Source organism: Salvia splendens, chromosome 14 (genome assembly GCF_004379255.2).
Source record: "Salvia splendens isolate huo1 chromosome 14, SspV2, whole genome shotgun sequence".
Lineage (NCBI taxonomy): Eukaryota > Viridiplantae > Streptophyta > Magnoliopsida > Lamiales > Lamiaceae > Salvia > Salvia splendens.
This window is the reverse complement of record NC_056045.1, coordinates 5,947,694-5,966,107: the sequence shown is the minus strand read 5'-3', so window position 1 is coordinate 5,966,107 and position 18,414 is coordinate 5,947,694. Positions and strand designations below refer to the sequence as shown.

The following is an 18,414-nucleotide window of genomic DNA, read 5'->3' as shown; positions in this document are numbered from 1 at the left end:
TAGGATTAATCCCATAAGCCTCTGAATTACTATGATTTTTTTTGGATATGATGATGGATCAGTAGGAAATAGGAAGTGTTGTATGTATTAAAAAACTAAAATGTTTTGATTGATAGTAGTTTACTCCATTCGTCCCTAAAAAATATGCACTTTGAGTTTAGCACGAGTTTTAATGTAAAATTGAGAAAGTAAGGAAGAGGTAGAGAGAAAGTAATTAAAATATTGTTAGTGGAGAATGAGCCACACCTCATTAGAGTGAAAAGAGTTTCCAAAATTGGAAAGTGCATATTCTTGTGAGACGAACTAAAAAAGAAAGAATGTATATTCTTATGGGACGGAGGGATTATTTTTTTTCCTAACTATGTGCATGAAAACTACTAGGCTTCTTGATATTATAGAATATGAGGGCCAAATTGAAATTCAGGCCTTTGATTTTATGTTTAATATTTGGTATTTCAAAATATTTGGATTTGAAAATGAAATAATATCCTCTCAATTCACAATCACATACGCCAACACTCACATTGCACACACACAACATGCACTATATATATACATTGCTCACTATACACACCGCACATAGAAACGCACAATTCATACATCATACTCTTTCTGTCCATGAAATATTGTCCAAGTTTGACTTGACACGTATTTTAAAAAATGTGAAGAAAAGTGAGTTGAAAAAGTTAGTGGAATAAGAGTCTCACATTTATATATTGGTTTTATAATAAAATGTGAGTGTAAAAAGTTAGTGGAAAGTGATGACCATTTACCAAAAATAGAATAAAAGCAAAGTGAACAACTTTTCACGGACGGACCAAAATTGTAAAACTGGACAACATTTCACGGACGGATAGAGTATTATGCACACATACATATAGCTTGCAAATACTCGTATAGTACACACATTGCACATAAACTAAACCCTGCAAGACTTGCACACATATTTAATAAGAACTGACCAAATTTGGACAATGTATACAAAATCTGTCTATGTGGTGCCGAGAACGCCCGCTTGGCACTCACGCAAAGTTAACAGGCTTGGTATGAATTGTGCGGACATGTTTGGTACCTCTTATGTGAATTGATCGAACACATTTCCCCTGAGACATTTTGATCCAAACTGCCAAAGTTGCCGAGTTTTTATAAACTACTCCCTCTTCTCCTGAAATTTTGTCACATTTTTTTTTTCTGCACTTATTTTATAAAAATAATAATAAATAGTTGGAATAAAATGTTAACTAATTTTTCTTAAGTTGTGAATTTGCTAACTTATCAACGTAGTGTATTAAAAATGTTAACACAATCACATTAAAATGTCAACACATATTTATGTTGACATTTTAATAAACTGTGTTGACATTTGAATATTAATGTCAACACAATGTATTAAAATATCAACTTAAGTTTCTGTTGACATTTCATTATCACCGTGTTGACATTTTTAATATACTACCTTGACAAGTTAGCAAGTTAGCAACTTAAGAAAAGTTAGCAACGGATCACATCACACATCGACTATCTATTTTTAGGGGGCGTGCAAAAATTTCAAAAAACCGAATTGAATTCAACTGACTTTTAGAATTTAGTTTGATTTTTTTCAGATTTCGATTTGCTTCAGTTTTACTATATCTACATTTTAGGATTTTTTGGTTTTCAGTTCGATTATGTTATATCAAAACCTAAACTAAACCGAGTACCTACTTTATTACTACTGGTATAATATACTTATTTAATTCATTTATACCTACAAGTTAAAAGTACAAGTAAACAAAATGTAAAACAGTTTATTTGTGTAATTTTTTACCGTTGGAAAGTAGTCAATAAACAGTAAATACTAGAAAATGAAAAATAGAAAGCAATTGATGAAACCAGAAAATATATCGCACCTACTACTTAATTAAGCTCAAGATTAGTGACGACATTCAACTAAATTCAGCCTGTGCGTGAGAAAAATACATAAAAATAATAATTATATGCAAGCATCCACTTTTGTCTTTGATGGCAAGGTTAGCTTAATTTCAAAGCCAAGTCTTGAAATCATACCAGAATTTGCTTAACATGCAATCAAATTCAATTATTCCTAAACCACCAAAATGATAGAGCATGCTTCTAGAATTATATATAGACAACATCTAATCACTTAAAAATGAAGTTTCATAAATATGGTAATGCATCAACAACTAACTATCTATAGCTCTTTCAAAGTGCAAGATTAATTTATTCCAAGAAAAAAAGAAAAGAAAAGAAAAGAATGAGAGTTTGTTTCAGAGCTAGTAAGTAGACTTACGAACCCAAATCAAGATTGAGAATACATAAAACATCGACTAGTTAACTTACTTATGATACAAAAAATAAATCACAATTTATTTGTTGGATGCAACAAAAAGTGATAGTCATGTGATAGGTTATTCAAACAAGTAAAAAAAATTTGTGTACACGCGATCATATCCAAATTCATATTCAAATACCAATGAAATGACAGATGTATAATTACAATTAAAAATATGTGACCGAAATCGAATTTTGACCCATCTTACACATTTTTTTATATAATTAAAAATATTAAAATACTACTATATCATAAAAGTATGAGGTGGTGACACATCTCACAACCTTTTGTGTTGCAGATGTTATAATGAAGGTCACATAAAATTCAAGTCGAACAACCCAAACTGAAAACTTTCATTTCTTGGTGGAAAATAATGTCCTATATAGCATATCTTTAGATTGAAGAAACAACTACTAGAGTTGTATATATAGTTGATGAGATCATACATCAGAAGCTATCAAAGAGCAAGAAATATATTAAGATAAAATAGATATGGTGACTTCATACAAATTGCTCGTGTTAGTTATTGCTGCAGTTTTTCTCCAACAAGCATTTGCGACGAAACATACTGTCGGAGGAAGCCAAGGTTGGGATGAATCCACCGATTTCGACTTGTGGTCATCTGCTCAAACCTTCAAAGTCGGAGACGAACTCGGTAATAATACTACTGCATTAGTATTTACGTAAAATTAAACTAACATTTTTATTGGTCATTTTACTAGTTGATCAATAGTACAAAATTATTGTTTGGTACTTAGTTCATGTGTTAAATTTATTTATTTTAACGAATTTCACTAAATTACTAGAAATAATTAACGATGCAGAGTTCAAATATAGTCCGTTGCACAACGTGGCCGAACTACCTAGTGAAAGCGCGTTCAAGCAATGCGACGTTAGCGCTGCGTCGAATTCTCTAAGCGGCGGCGACAGCAAAGTGAAGCTAACCAAGCCCGGTACACGTTACTTTGCGTGTGGTACATCCGGCCATTGCGAGCAGGGGATGAAGGTCAAGATCACGACCGTGGCGGCCGATGGCTCGCCGTCGTCTCCCACTGGCAGCTCAACCACTCCATCAGCAACAACCGGTTCCACCTCCGCAGCCAGGCCGCGTCACCAACTCCTTAGCTTCTTTGGCTTGATGGTGCTCGTCGCGATATTCTTCGTGTAGAAAATAGGTAATAAAGAAAAATCGACTATAATTTTGTTTGCGGTTGTGGTGAAGGTTTTATTATTATCATCATCCTTTTATTATTTTCGTTTTTCTAGCTATTATTGAGTCCGCATTTATTTGTAGAACGATGTAAATTTTGATTCTTGATTATTATATTTCATATAAACGATTGTTGGTATGTCTGGTAATTCTTCAATTTTAATTTTATTGGACTAATTTTCAATTGTAATTCAAACTTTGACTTTATACACTACTTTTGGTCTAAATATAGGTTATTTTGTGTTGGGAGAATTTGATCCATGACAACTTCAGTTGACTGACATTTTGATGTGAGTTGTTAAGTGAATAATGTAAATATGTACATGTTATATGAATTTGTAGTGTGTTTTGCAGTTTGTTATGTTAGCTGTGTGAACAAATATATAAGCCAATTTAAAAATTCTTCAAATGGACTTGACACGTTTTGGGAATTCTTCAAAAGTAATTCAACTGGGTTCTAAGAAGGGCCACACAAGGAATTAACTAATTAAAAATAAGAAGACTGAAGGTTGTTTAATTAAATAAATGAGTAGTTATTGTCGTAGAAAGTAAAATAATTAATGAAAATTCAAATGCAGAAAACAAATAACCACAATTTGTATTGTTTTGATCTTATCCATTCACACAATGATCCTAGTCATCCGTTCAACGATATAAGGCAAAAAGTACAACTGTTTAAATATGAAAAATACATATTGTGCATGTGCTATTAGTCGTTCGCCATAAAAGCATGAATTATTTTTAGATATCTGTTAAAGTGTGGAGAAGTACATTCATATCTACAAGTATAAGAGATCACAATATCACATACCTCACCTCAATTTCCATCTTCTAAATTTTTATTAGAAAATGTCTTTTCATAAAGAAAGATTATATAAAGTTTATTTGCAAATTTCACAAGGCTGAACCATAGAGATATGTCAATAATCACAATGTTTATGGAAACGTTCAAATGATGTATTCAACGAAGATAGAGACCCAACTTCGTCAGAACACACACTAAGTTTTATGCAGGCTCGTACCCAAACCATCGAGAAAGTAATGAAGAAATTTCATGAAAGTGTTTATCATATGAGAATTTTCTCGGTGAAATTTCTCTCATGTTTCTCGATGGTTTGAATACTAGTACGTAAAGATCTTTGTGTGCATTCTGACCAAATTGAGTTCTTATCTTCATTAAATGCATTCCCTCCCGCTTCCAAAATTGATGTGATGATTGATAGGTCCCTATAGTTAAGTATTGTGAAATTTGTATATAAACTTTACATAAAAGGACGTGTTCATCATGTGCATGGTTTTTTGTGAGAAGACATTTTGTTACAAAAAAAGTTCAAGGAGATACAGGTTAGATAGTTGTGATTGTGCTTTTTTATTTTTTGGTATTTGGATGGATGGCCTTGATTAATTTGTGCTTGTACGATGAATGACTAAGATCAAAAACACACTGATTTTGATTTTTTTGCTTTCTGCATTTGAACGGGAAGGCTAAGATTAATTTGTGCTTTTACGATGAATGACTACGATCAAAAGCATATGAATTATACTTTTTTTCTGCATTTGAACGAATGACTGGAAATATTTTGTTCTTTTACGATGAAGGACTAAGATCAAAAGCACGTAAATTTATGCTTAGGAAAATTAGTGGAAATTAAAGACAGTTGTACTTATTTTGTCATATCAATTAGTCACTCAATTTGTTATTCGCATACTCTTTCCTCTTTTGAAAAAATTATCTAACCTTAATTCCCATTTTTATTCCTAGTAGTTATTTTAGATGTGAAAAAGTGTACAAATGTCTTTTATTGGTTAGGACAATTTAATCCAATTCAATCTAAAAAAAACCCTTTAAACTTGTAATGCATAATATTTAGGATTTTATTGTGATATTTTTTTAGTAACCACAAATATGAAATCCCAATATTTAGGAAGCACTTATACTCCTATAATTTAGGCAAATACATAAAGTCAATACCATCAAAATCATGTGCATACAATGATCAATAATAATAAAATAGGTGCACAAATAAAGGTGAATATATTGAAGCAAATAAAATGGGAATAGCATTTGCCTGATGAGGATCCCATAACACATTCGCCACAGTTTGAAATCCACTGCACCAAACAGCACCTTATTCTCTCTCTCTGTCTCTCTCTCTCCCCTTCAAACAGCCCCTAAAAGCCAACACTACCCATGCTGGAAGAGACGACGGCGATCGACTACGTCATGGAGGCGGCGTCCGGCCCCCACTTCTCTGGACTACGCCTCGACAGCCTGCGCTCTGCTGTGCCCTCCCTTCCGTCGCAGCGCGATTCCGCGCCGCTCGCTACGCCGGCGTCCGATTTCGCCGCCACCGATTCAGCCGCGCAGAAGCAGCCCTTCGTGATCGGTACTTGTACTTTTTTTGTTTTAATTAGCGTGCTCGTGTTGGAGAAGGTTTGAATTTTGTTTTTGAGTGTGGCTGCTTGTTTTTTGCTCTCGGAGCAGGGGTTTCGGGTGGAACTGCTTCGGGGAAGACTACTGTTTGCGATATGATTATTCAGCAGCTCCATGATCATCGCGTGGTGCTAGTCAACCAGGTTTGTGTGTGTGCTTAAATTCTTTTATTGATTGATGCTATTATGTTGTTTTTGAAAAGTCATAAATCGAAACTTCTTTAGCCTATTTAGACAAATAATTGAGCTCTCAAACTTTTGATTTATCTTCTGCTATTTGTGTAAGTGTGGTGGAGAACTATAGCTAGTTGTGCTTGGTATTTCCATGTTAAATTACTGAACTTCATTTGATTTCAACACCTAGTTTTTCTGGACTTCATTTTTCTGAAATAATCTTTGAGAAGTTGCTAACAAATATATATGTAATGTGGCATGGTAGAAAATTCAATGCTCCAAGGCATAACATAGAGTATTACCATCACTTTGATAAATCCCTTATTTGCCTGTTGGTGCTTTGTTTCTTCAAATTAAGACCAGATGATGAGAATGAGTTGACAGTACTAAGTTGATCACTATCTTGGTTCTGTTGAAATTCTTAAAACACGTCATCCTGGTGTAATGCAGGATTCTTTCTATCGAGGGTTAACTCCTGAGGAGTTGGAACGTGTGCACGAGTACAATTTTGACCATCCAGGTATCTCAGTTCTTGATATGGAACTTTACCTTTAACTGAACTACTCTGAAATCAACCTATTTTTGCTTCTATAGTTCTATAGATTTGTGAGCAAGTTCAATGCCATCTATTGCAGATGCATTTGATACTGAGCAGCTTCTGGAGTGTGTTGGAAAGCTTAAATCTGGCCAGCCAGTCCATGTTCCGATATATGATTTTAAAACACATCAAAGGTGTTCGGACAGTTTCCGCCAGGTGGATATCTTGTACTTGAATGTTTGCCTGCAGATTGCACTTTTTTTTACTCTTAAAATTTTGGGAGAATGCTTAGAATTTGCATAAAGTATGTTTTTTGCTGGCATAACCATTATGCTGAATGCGGCTGGTATGTGAAAATGTAGAGAATCTTTTATTTTCCAATACAAAATTCATATGATTCCAGGTAAACGCATCTGACGTAATCATACTTGAGGGTATCCTTGTGTTTCATGATCAACGAGTACGAAACCTTATGAACATGAAGATTTTTGTTGACACAGGTGAACCTTGAATTATTTCTTTCTCCATTTCATTTATTCTTAGCTGAGCTATCGTAACAATCATCATTAAATCATGCATTTTGTTAATGTTAGTTGTTTGATTCAGATGCTGATGTGAGGCTTGCTCGTAGAATAAGGCGAGATATAGTGGAGAGGGGTAGGGAGATAAACTCCGTGCTAGAACAGGCAAGCTTCCACTGTTTTTATTTTCTTTTACACTGAAGATTAATGTAGTTATTTTTTTTATGCCCCACAATGTTTAGGAAATTGCTTGAATTCATTTACTCCCTCCATCCCTTAAAAAGTTAATATTATGAAATTTTTAGTCCATCCCTTAAAAAGTTATGAACTTTTTAGTCCATCCCTTAAAAAAGTTAATATTATGAACTTTCTGTTCTAGGAGTATTTTTTTTCTCTCTTATGAGGTGAGACCCATTCCCCACAAACAATAATTCAATAATTTTTTCTCCCTATCTCTCCTAACTTTACCTATTGTGCATTAAAACCGTATCACTTCAAAGTTCATATTTTTAAGGAAGGAGGGAGTATTATTTTGTGGTCATTTATTTGAGGTTGCCAATGGTTCAGTTTGCCAACCCCTTTTGTTAGTATACCTAGATAAAAGCCCTTGGAGACTAATAACTTGAATTCTTCCTTGTGTGAGTTCTTTAGGTTAAGTTGTCTTGTATTGGAATTAAACTATTGAAGTGTTATTTTTCTTCCAAACATACTAGGAAATAGTAGTGCATAACTTTTGGGTTCTCTATTTCGGAGTTTCAAGATATGTACTCTTACCTGCATCCTTCATATTAACAAAGTTTCTTTTTTATATTATCCTTGGTACAGTATGCAAAATTTGTGAAGCCTGCTTTTGATGATTTTGTCCTGCCATCCAAAAAGTATGCTGATGTAATTATACCTCGTGGAGGTGACAATCATGTTGCAATTGACTTGATTGTCCAACATCTTCGCACCAAACTTGGGCAGCATGACCTGTGTAAAATATATCCAAATGTTACTGTCATACAGTCGACCTTCCAGGTATACATTCTAGCTTGTTCTTGTTATAGATTCGTGCTATCTTGCAATTGAATATTTTTAGAAGACAAGAAGGTCCCTCCAACTTAATCTTTTATAAGTAGCTATTATGACTGGGCTGTGGTAGAGCTTCATCTTTTGGAAATGCTATGAATTCACTAAGTAATAATATCTTCAGTTACTTGATACTCCCTCCGTCCCACAAGAATATGTACTCTTTCTTTTTTAGTCCGTCCCACGAGAATATGTACTCTTTCTTTTTTAGTCCGTCCCACAAGAATATGCACATTCTATTTTTGGAAATTCTTTTCACTCTAATGAGGTGAGACTCATTCTCCACTAACAATACTTTAATTACTTTTTCTCTCTACCTCTTTTACTTTTCAATTTTGCATTAAAATCCGTGCCGAACCCAAAGTGCATATTCTTTGGGGACGGAGGGAGTAATTGATAAACAAGGTTTTTAATAGCCTCTTTGCTAAATGTTGCAGTTCTATTAATCGAACAACTGAATCTAGCAGCCTTTATTTCTTTCAGTTGAATGTTTGTGATAATGATGAATCTTTAGACTCTGATTTCTGTGATTTTGTGCTACAGATTAGAGGCATGCATACCCTGATTCGAGACCGAGACATTTCCAAACATGATTTTGTATTTTACTCTGACAGGCTTATACGTCTGGTAATTATGAACTCTCTTAATTCATAATATTACTGAATAATAGTTGTTCCCAGATTCGAACTTTTGATTATGATATTTCAGGTTACAGAGCATGGTCTTGGTCATTTACCATTCACTGAGAAACAAATTACCACACCGACTGGTATTCTTAAAAATATGAGTTGTGTTTTGTGTTTGTGCATGCTTCTTCCTTTTTGTTGTTGGGGGTTGGGGTGCCTCTTGTTTTTGTATTCAAGCATTTAGTGGATGTGGACGTCACTCATTGCATTATTGGAACTTAATGCAGGGTCGATATATACTGGTGTTGACTTTTGCAAGAAACTGTGTGCGGTTTCCATTATTCGAAGGTGAGGAAATAATTTGTGTATTTTGGTCCGAATATACCAAAGTACTGAAGTACTAGTTTTTCAAAGAGGTTGAGGTTAAATTTTTTGTGATGCTTACCATCAGAATTTAGTAAATATATAGAGTACGTGTACTATCCCACACATTTCAATTTCATCTTCACATTTTCTTCTTTCTGTATAAAAATATAAGCAGACTTCTGCTAATCTCCTTGAAATGGCTTTTGATTGTTTCATATTTCTTTTGGAAGTCGGAGCATATCTATCACTTATATTTTCTTGTAGTGGGGAAAGCATGGAAAACGCATTACGTGCTTGTTGCAAAGGGATTAAAATTGGGAAAATCTTGATCCACCGTGAGGGCGACGATGGGAAGCAGGTTGGATATTCATTCCTTCAGTTTTACCCTCGTAGATTAGTCTGTATCAGAATGGCAGCAAAATCTTCTAACATTTTCTTTTGTTTCTAATTCTCATACCTAAACAGCTCATATATGAAAAACTTCCTAATGATATCCGTGAGCGCCATGTCCTCCTCCTTGACCCTGTCCTTGCTACAGGTAGACGAATCTACTCGCATTTGTCGGTAATGGCTAGTCGCCTAGTTGGTTATGAACTTAATTCCTGAAATATCTTTCTGCCAGGTAACTCTGCTAATCAGGCAATCGAGCTACTCATACAGAAAGGAGTTCCAGAATCTCACATTATCTTCCTAAACCTCATATCAGTGAGTCATTCTTACTTCTCTTGGATAATAACCAACTTTATCATGCACTTCAATCAGTGCGAATTGGTTCTGATCCGAATTGGTTCTTGCATATCCCGTGTATGTACAGGCACCGGAGGGCATACATTGCGTTTGCAAACGCTTCCCAACATTGAAGATCGTGACATCAGAGATCGACGTAGCCCTAAACAAAGAATTCCGTGTGATACCGGGTATGGGAGAATTCGGCGACCGTTACTTTGGCACTGATGATTGATCGTTGCTGGTCCTGATGAGGCATTTAGTTGCCTATTGACCGTATTTATAATTGTACATTTTATGCTAATACATGTTTGCTCCGTTCGAGCACGAATCTCTTGTACCCTCTTTCTCAATCATTGGCTTTTACCACTTCATATGTTTTACCATAATCAATATTTTTCAAATCCCAACTTTAGAAGTGAAGCCAAATACAGATCATTGAACATTTGTAGAAGGTGGATGTATTTTCCTAATATCCTTTTTTTTATTTCATTTTTTGTGATAATATTTGAGTTCGCATTTAGCTTCTTGTGAATGGACAAAATTGATAGATTTTCACAAAGTGGAAAAAGCAAAATTGGGTGACACCCTAAAAGAGTCATGTCACTTTGATAAATGATTATTACATATTAAAACAGTATTTAGGCTTATCGACGAAACGATGTAATCTTGGTGTGGTATTTCTATGGTTCCGGACAAAAATAGGGAAAAGAATCTCAAGAATATTATCATAGTGGAGAGTTGGGTGATGAGATCAATGGCTCTTCTTTCCCTTTGAGCTAGAGAGATGAGGAAAAACATCCAAAATGTTGTGAGCTATCAAATCTTGCCTTGTCAAGATCCCAACAACAGGGAAGACCTACGAGTTGATCAACAACAAACAGGTCAGCATTAAATTTTTGTCAAATTTTATGAAAGAAGGATTGAATTTTGTTGAATTGTGGTAACTTACTCCTGCAGCTTGATACTTGGGCAGAATGAGCATGTGCCGGAGCCCAACTTGCCGGAACAGCACCAGGGCCTTGGCGACGGACATGCTCTCAACAACGGTGTATGGGGTCATGTTGGTCAATGGGTGCAGGTCGATGTACATAGCCATCTCGGCCTTGGTCACGGTCACCTCCTGTATGGTTGTGCCCCTCTCAGCAAGGTCGATGGACGTGAACTCTTTCCGTACCTCCCAGTCCTCTGTCCTCCGTGGCTCGGGCAGGAACCACTTCTTCTTGAGGGCTAGTATGAGGTGAGCTCTCAAGATAAGCCCGTGTAGCTCGTTGGCACCGTTTGGTGAAGAGCCTAGTGTGGGATTGATGGTGATTCCGCTGTCCACGACCGGGAACCCGTTGTGCGTCGTGTTTTTCAGGACCTCGACTATCCGTCCCACCCTCTCGATCCCGTTGAGGGTGACGACCGCTGGCTTGACATCAGCTAGCTCGCCCACTGTTATGTTCCTCATCCATGGCTCAGGGTTTGCATCCAAGAAAGGCAGCCCTTTCAGCTCGAGGATTATCTCGTAGATGCTCGGGTTGAAGCAGTCTCCGACAGTCTTTGCGATGAGCAAGACAAGCATTGTGATGGGGAGCAAGAGGAGGTTGTTGGTCAGCTCAAGGAAGATGACACAGAGGGAGACTGTCATTCTCATTGATCCAGCCATGAGGGACGAGGCTCCAAGAACCGCATATAGCCCTTGATCGATCTTCGTGTAGGGTGCCATGGCAAGGCCGAGCATTCGCCCGTAGGCCGACCCCATACGCAATACAATGCAAAGAATATGACCAGGGAAAGAATGCTGAACTCTGATGCAGTGTTTATGGAGATGTTCCTCACTGCATCGTCGTTCGTGGTGAGGAGCAGTGTGGCGAGATCGTTGTAGTGCCCCTTGGGGCAGTTGAATTGTTTGAAGTTCCCTTCCCTGCCAGTCGAGGGGCATGAAGAGTCGAACAGGGAGGGATCACAAGGCCGGCATTGTGCAAGGAACGGGAGCCCGTAGAGGCATACGGAAGTGAAAATGGAGACACTCAACGCAAGGAGAAGCTTATGCATCTTGCCCTTCCTGTGAAAGAAACACGAAAAACAGGAGTCGGGGTTTAATACGTGATATGCGGGCCAAAAGGCACCCGAGTGCTTTGCCTTAATGGAGAGATGGATAGCGATCTTACTTATTGATGACATTGTAGACCTTGAGAACTTTGTGGAGAGCATAATTGTAAAGACTTCCCAAAAGGCCACCAAGAACTCCTATCACAGCCACAGGGATGAGGTCCGCAGCATGATACGTCACCTCAACGCCACTCACATCGAACATGATGAGCCCTCCGTGCCCGAACAGGCCACAGTAGCCTGACTTGCAGGTCTCAATCGCGGCCCTAAGCACCACCACCACGACCGCTGTACTGAAGAAGGTCCTCCACAGGAGCGCACTCCTCCACCACGTGGCCACCTCCTCGAGGGCAAAGAGGACCCCACCAACTGGCGCCCGGAAAGCAGCACAGACTCCGGATGAGGAACCACACGTGATCAGATCACGCTTGTCCCTATCGTTGTTGAAGTACCTCAGCCAACGCCATTTGACCCGATAGTTGTCTGGCCCTCCTTGCCCTAACAGTGAAGCGAAGCAGCTTCCAATGTGCACCAGAGGCCCCTCTTTCCCGAGATCTAGCCCTGCGGAAACAGCTCCGATGCTTCCAATAATCTATACACGGCGAAAAGCAGCAGCAAATCTCTATGTGGTCTTCGGTTGAGAAAGTGTTGTAAGTTGTATGTGACGATGCTACTCTCCATGATAACAGAAGTACCACTGAAGGATTAATTGAAAGGATAGATAACTATGAGTTTGTTTTCACTTTGCATTTAATGAAACATTTATTGAGAATAACCAATGAATTATCCATTGCCTTGCAAAAGAAAGATCAAAATATTATTCAAGTCATATCATTGATTCAAAGTGTGAAACATCAGTTGCAAAGTTTTAGAGAGAATGGATGGGAAGACATACATGATCAAGCAATAAAGTTTTGTGAATTGCATAATATTTCACAAGTTGATATGAATGAAATTATACCACGCCGTGGTTATAAGAAGTATGGAGCAGAGTTGCTCACGAATTTGCATCATTATCGTGTAGAGATTTTTAATCAGGTACTATAATATTCCTATTCAGGTCTTCTATACATATATATATATATATATATATATCATAATTTATGTTATTGTGGTTGCAATGTCAAGGTGGTTGATTTAACTATACAAGAGATGGATAATCGATTTTCTGAAGCTAGCACCGAGTTGCTAGGATGCATATCATGTCTTGATCCAATAAATTCTTTCTCTCGATTCAATGATGATCAAGTAATCTGTCTTGCTACATTATATCACGAGGACTTCTCTGCAAATGATTGTTCACGTCTTCCACTTCAACTTAGTAATTTTATTGCTAATGTACGATGTGATCCTTAATTTGCTGCCTTAAGCAACTTAGGAGATGTTGCTACGGAAATGGTCAAAAGTGGTAAGCATTTGGTTTTTCCGTTGGTTTATCGGATTATTGAGTTGACATTGGTTTTATCTGTTGCTACTGCTTTTGTTGAGAGAGCATTTTTTGCAATGAAGACTATCAAGACTGACTTGCGAAATCGGATGGGAGATGAGTGGATGAATGATAGTTTAATTGTGTACATTGAGAATGACCTGTTTTCAACGATTGATAACGAAAAAATCTTGCAACGTTTTCAATCGATGATAACACGTAGAATTCAGTTGCCACCGCTTTAGACGTAAAACCGCAACTATGACATGTTATTTTATTAGATATATTTTGGACTACTTCGTATTAAATATATATGCATTTTATAGTTTTTTGCGATTTTTATATTGTATAATTATATATATATATATATATATATATATTATGTTTGACCGTGAAAAAATATATAAGTGAAATTCAGTCCTTACAGTCAATTTTTTCTGCGTCCGCCCCTGATTGCAAATGACAAATAGAAAAGACCCTAAATTAACGTGCAAGATACAAATTAAAGAAAAAATATCTTCAAATCGATTAAAATAATTGAAACATCAGTGTTTCAAGAATGATTGACGCATCATTTTGAAGAATCGGCGCTTTGACTTCAGCGAAAATTCCACTGATAATTTATCTTGCGGAACAACCATGCATTGTAATAAAGTTGCATATTAATTTTGCATAGTTCAAACTGTGGAATTAACTAGAAAAATCAAATATTAGTAAAATTTAATAATAATAGTATTTAACTCGCATGGAAAAAATTAACCAGTAGTTAAATAAAAGCTAGTATAATTTAAATAATAGTTTCTCATCCTTTATTGGTTGTTCAACTGTGTTGTTTTGCTGTAAATGTTGATTTGAAGTCGCTATGTTCATTGGTCTGATGTTGGAAATTATATTTTAGATTTAGTACCATGGTCTCTAGTGTAATGAACAGTTTTGACCCATGTGGCAATTGCAATTGCAATTGCAATTGGATTAGAACATTTTGGAAGTTAATGGCATGACAGATAAGCTCAACATGTTGAATTATCAAGTTGACAGATTTTCAGATCCAACGGTGGAAATTTAGTGACCTTTTCAATGGACGATGAGTCACTATTATCCAAACCTAGTTTCTTTAACCATCTTCAAAAAACTTTACATATTTGAATGATATTCAATCTCATGTCTCATTTTTAGGTATATTGATAAGTAATTAAATGATAAGCTAGGTTTAAATTCCAATTTCATTTGCAAATGAATTCGAATAATCACTTTATTAAATGATTATTATCGTTTTTTTCCCAATATAATTATCATCTTTTTTAGGATATCACCCTTATTTTCTCTCTATACAAAATATATTTCAATTATTTAGCAATCGCATATTTTGATAAAGGCTCATATTTACGTCTGATTTTGGTGCCCACTCATGCACCTTTGAGAAATTTTGTCCACACACAAACCAGATAGCGCACGTTATGAAATAATGATACCCATTTTTATCTATATGTGTACTCTAATTTAAACACGTCTATACAAAAATGATTATCCACACCTTATATTGCTATATTAGAAGATATAGTACTATTGTTTTTATGGAAATTGATAATTATAAAGGAAAGGTTTACAATCAGAAGTACGTATATAACTAAAAATATTGAGATATTGGTCTCTAAAATATGAACTTTGCCTAAAATTTGGTATTTCTCTTAAACTTTGAAATTGGTGTATAATATCACAAACTTTGTATTTTGTTTGGCATTTCCCAAACTCACTCAAATAAGATATTTTCATTAAAATCTTATTTTATGTAGGCAACTGAGATACATTTTAAGATATTTTAAACCACTTTTTAAGTTCATAACATGTAGGATAAAAAGTCACGTTGAAAACCACTTTGCTTTAATTGTGTCAAGTATGATAAAAAAAACTAATAGGTTAGCGCATCCACAACGGTGGCGTCCTTCGCCACGGCGGTCCGCGCCGCTGGCACGGACGCCACCCGCTGCCGCTGCTCGATGCATCGAGCAGCGCCGTGCCAGCGAGCAGTTGACGTGGCGCGCCCTCATTCGTCAACAGCATAGCCGTTGTGTTTAAATTATTTTTTTTTAAAAATCGGTTTTTAATTAAAAAAACCGATAAAAAAAAAAATTTTCACTTCCCAAAAAAATTATATCCGTTTATAACCGTTTTTTTCCCACTTTTTAATTTTTTTTTAATTTTTTTTACCCAAAAATACACACTTTCATCTATAAATACCCCCAATTTCACTCCCAAAAATTCACATCAAACTACACAATTCTCATCATCATTCTCATCTTCAATCTCTCATATCCATTTTCATCTTCCTTCTCTCACACTCTACAACACCACTATGTCCGGTCACGACGATAACCCAAGCGGCTCCCACGGTTGGAACCCCGAATGGTTCGGTTCACAACCGTTTCCTAGTCCGGAAATGGACTATTCGGCCCCTCCTCTCACCCAAGATTCGGGCGTTCCGGGTGGCTACCGGCCATACCCGGTCGACGACCAAGGTGGCTCCGATGGGCGATACGGGTGGACACCGGAGCCTAGGCCTCCCGTCCCTTCCCAAACTCCTACTCCTCCATCTCGCGCCGGTGTCCGCACACCGTACTCACCGGCGGAGATGGATAGATTGTTCAAGGCGTACTTGGAAATATCCGAAGATGCGGTGGTTGGCACGAACCAATCCGGCGATCACTTTTGGTGGCGCGTCTCTCGGCGGTACAATGCAAACCGGCCGCCGGGAACGATCGAGCGCAACGAGAGTATGGTACGCAACTGCATCGGCCGAGCCAACGACGAAATTGGCAAGTTCAATGGCTATTTCCTCCAGGAGTCGTGGAATGCCGGGAGCGGCTGGAGAGAGGTCGACATCATCACTGCGGCGCTGAGCACCTACCGATCCATGAACGGTAAGTCGTTCAAGTACCTAAATGTTTGGCAGGAAACGAGAACGCACCCGAAGTATCTAGGAGGCGTAACATCCTCCTCTAGCGGCTCCTCCAAACGGTCAAGGTCGGTATCCGACTCCGGCTCCGGCTCCGGCTCCGAAGAAGTGGCTAGCCAACTCGCCGGAGCTAACTTGGGTAGCCCCGACGCCGGACCAAGCGGTTCCCAACGCCGACCGCAAGGAAGGAAGAAGGCGGCGGCCGACCGCCGGCGCTCCGCGACTCCATCGGCCCCCGCCCCCGAACCCGCACCCTATGTTCCACCTCTACCCCCGAACAACTCGTTGTGGGCCCTTTTGGCCCAACTCAATATGGCCGATAGGTCAACTATGACCCCCACGCAACTTCAAACGCACGAGGACATGATATTGGGTCTCAAAAAACAATTGGGGTTGGTGCCGCCGGATGCGTAGTCTTCCTCGGGTAATATTAGCCAATAATCATGTAATTTTTAATTTTTGGGAGTTTAATTATGTAATTTTTAATTTTTAGTATTTTAATTATGTAATTTTTAATTTTAGGATTTTAATTATATAATTTTTAATTTTTAGGATTTTAATTATGCCTTTTTTATTTTATTTGTAATTTATAATATTTATTGTGGTTTTTTAATAAATTTTAGTATTATGGAAATGTTTTTGTGTAATTGAATTTTAAATTAATTGTGCTCGTCCTTGCGGAAGAGCACAGCTGTGGGTGTTGTGCTCTTGCCAGAGAGCAGACAGAAAAAGTGGGGTCGGGCCCACAACCGTGCCGCTGGCAAGAGCACGGTTGTGGATGCTCTTAGTCAAATATTGTAATAGACATGCCGTGGGAATTACCAAACAAAGTGTAAATTTTGGGACATTATATACCAATTTTAAAGTTTGTGGAAAATACCAAATTTTAGGTAAAAATTTATAATTTTAGGGACCAATTTCCTAAAATATTCAAAGTTTGGGTGAGCAAGACAAGTCAAGATCTGGATGCGAATTCACGTCTAATAGCATATTTATAATTAAAAAAATAATTGGATTTAAATCTTTACTCTGATGGTCATCGAATAATTTTATTTAGATCGATTCGTTTAACAAATTTTAATCATGGAATAATTTGACACAAGATTCTCACATAGAAAAAGAATGAAAAATAGAAGACAAAAGTTGTGGTAGCTAACTATTGTGTATACAATAGTACTACCTCCATATTTCATTAAGTGTTCATATTTGCCATTTTAGTTCGTCCCATAATAAGAGTTCCCTTTCACTTTTACTATAAATAGTAAATAGACCTCACATTCCACTAACTCATTCCACGCACATTTCATTATAAAACTAGTATATAAAGTGAGACTCTTTACTCCACTAACTTTTTCAATGCACTTTCCTTTACATTTCTTAAAATCTGTGCCGAGTCAAATGTGGACACTTAATGTGGGACGAAGTTAGTAATTAGTAACTAATAGGAGTATCAATTATTAAGAGTACACTAGGGATTGATAAAATTTAGTACTTCCTCCGTCTCCTATTATGTGCCTTAGTTTTCCTATTGGTATATCATATACTCCATTCGTCATCTATAATGTATTTAAGATTTCCATTTTAGTCTCGCACTTTATATTTAATATTTTTGGTAGTGAATTTCACATTCCACTAACTTATTTTGCAGTATTAGTTTATTAATACTAATATAAAAGTAATTCTCATATTTCACTATATTTTTCAGTTCACGTGGAATCAAAGTGAGACACATATCGCGAGACGGGGGAGGGACTAGCTCGCAGATAAGATTTTTAAATTGTTATTATAAGTAGTAGTATTATTTAAATTTTATATTATGCTTTGTGATTGATAAAATTTTAATTATATTTTAACTATGGTAGATGAGGTTTGCATTCAAGTCTATCCAATCATGCCACCATATTGAACTAGATTCTAGTATATCTACATTTATTTCTCTAT

General features: G+C 36.9%; 2 protein-coding genes and 1 pseudogene across 2 annotated transcripts; 2 read left to right on the top strand and 1 right to left on the bottom strand.

The window, feature by feature from the left end:
• The first annotated feature begins 2,776 nt into the window (after window positions 1–2,776).
• Window positions 2,777–3,681, top strand: LOC121763760 (mavicyanin-like). Its single transcript, XM_042159840.1, has 2 exons — window positions 2,777–2,987; window positions 3,157–3,681. Exons 1-2 carry the CDS (start codon window positions 2,825–2,827, stop codon window positions 3,498–3,500), a joined length of 507 nt encoding a protein of 168 aa, XP_042015774.1. The 5' UTR covers window positions 2,777–2,824; the 3' UTR covers window positions 3,501–3,681.
• A 1,930-nt stretch (window positions 3,682–5,611) lies between these two features.
• On the top strand, window positions 5,612–10,470 carry LOC121765497 (uridine kinase-like protein 1, chloroplastic). Its single transcript, XM_042161677.1, has 14 exons — window positions 5,612–5,929; window positions 6,028–6,119; window positions 6,600–6,669; window positions 6,785–6,903; window positions 7,091–7,187; window positions 7,294–7,373; window positions 8,034–8,228; window positions 8,823–8,906; window positions 8,988–9,048; window positions 9,193–9,253; window positions 9,536–9,629; window positions 9,737–9,809; window positions 9,894–9,976; window positions 10,086–10,470. Exons 1-14 carry the CDS (start codon window positions 5,734–5,736, stop codon window positions 10,230–10,232), a joined length of 1,452 nt encoding a protein of 483 aa, XP_042017611.1. The 5' UTR covers window positions 5,612–5,733; the 3' UTR covers window positions 10,233–10,470.
• Window positions 10,471–10,580: 110 nt separating this feature from the next.
• Window positions 10,581–12,885, bottom strand: LOC121764071 (annotated as a pseudogene).
• Window positions 12,886–18,414: the final 5,529 nt, after the last annotated feature.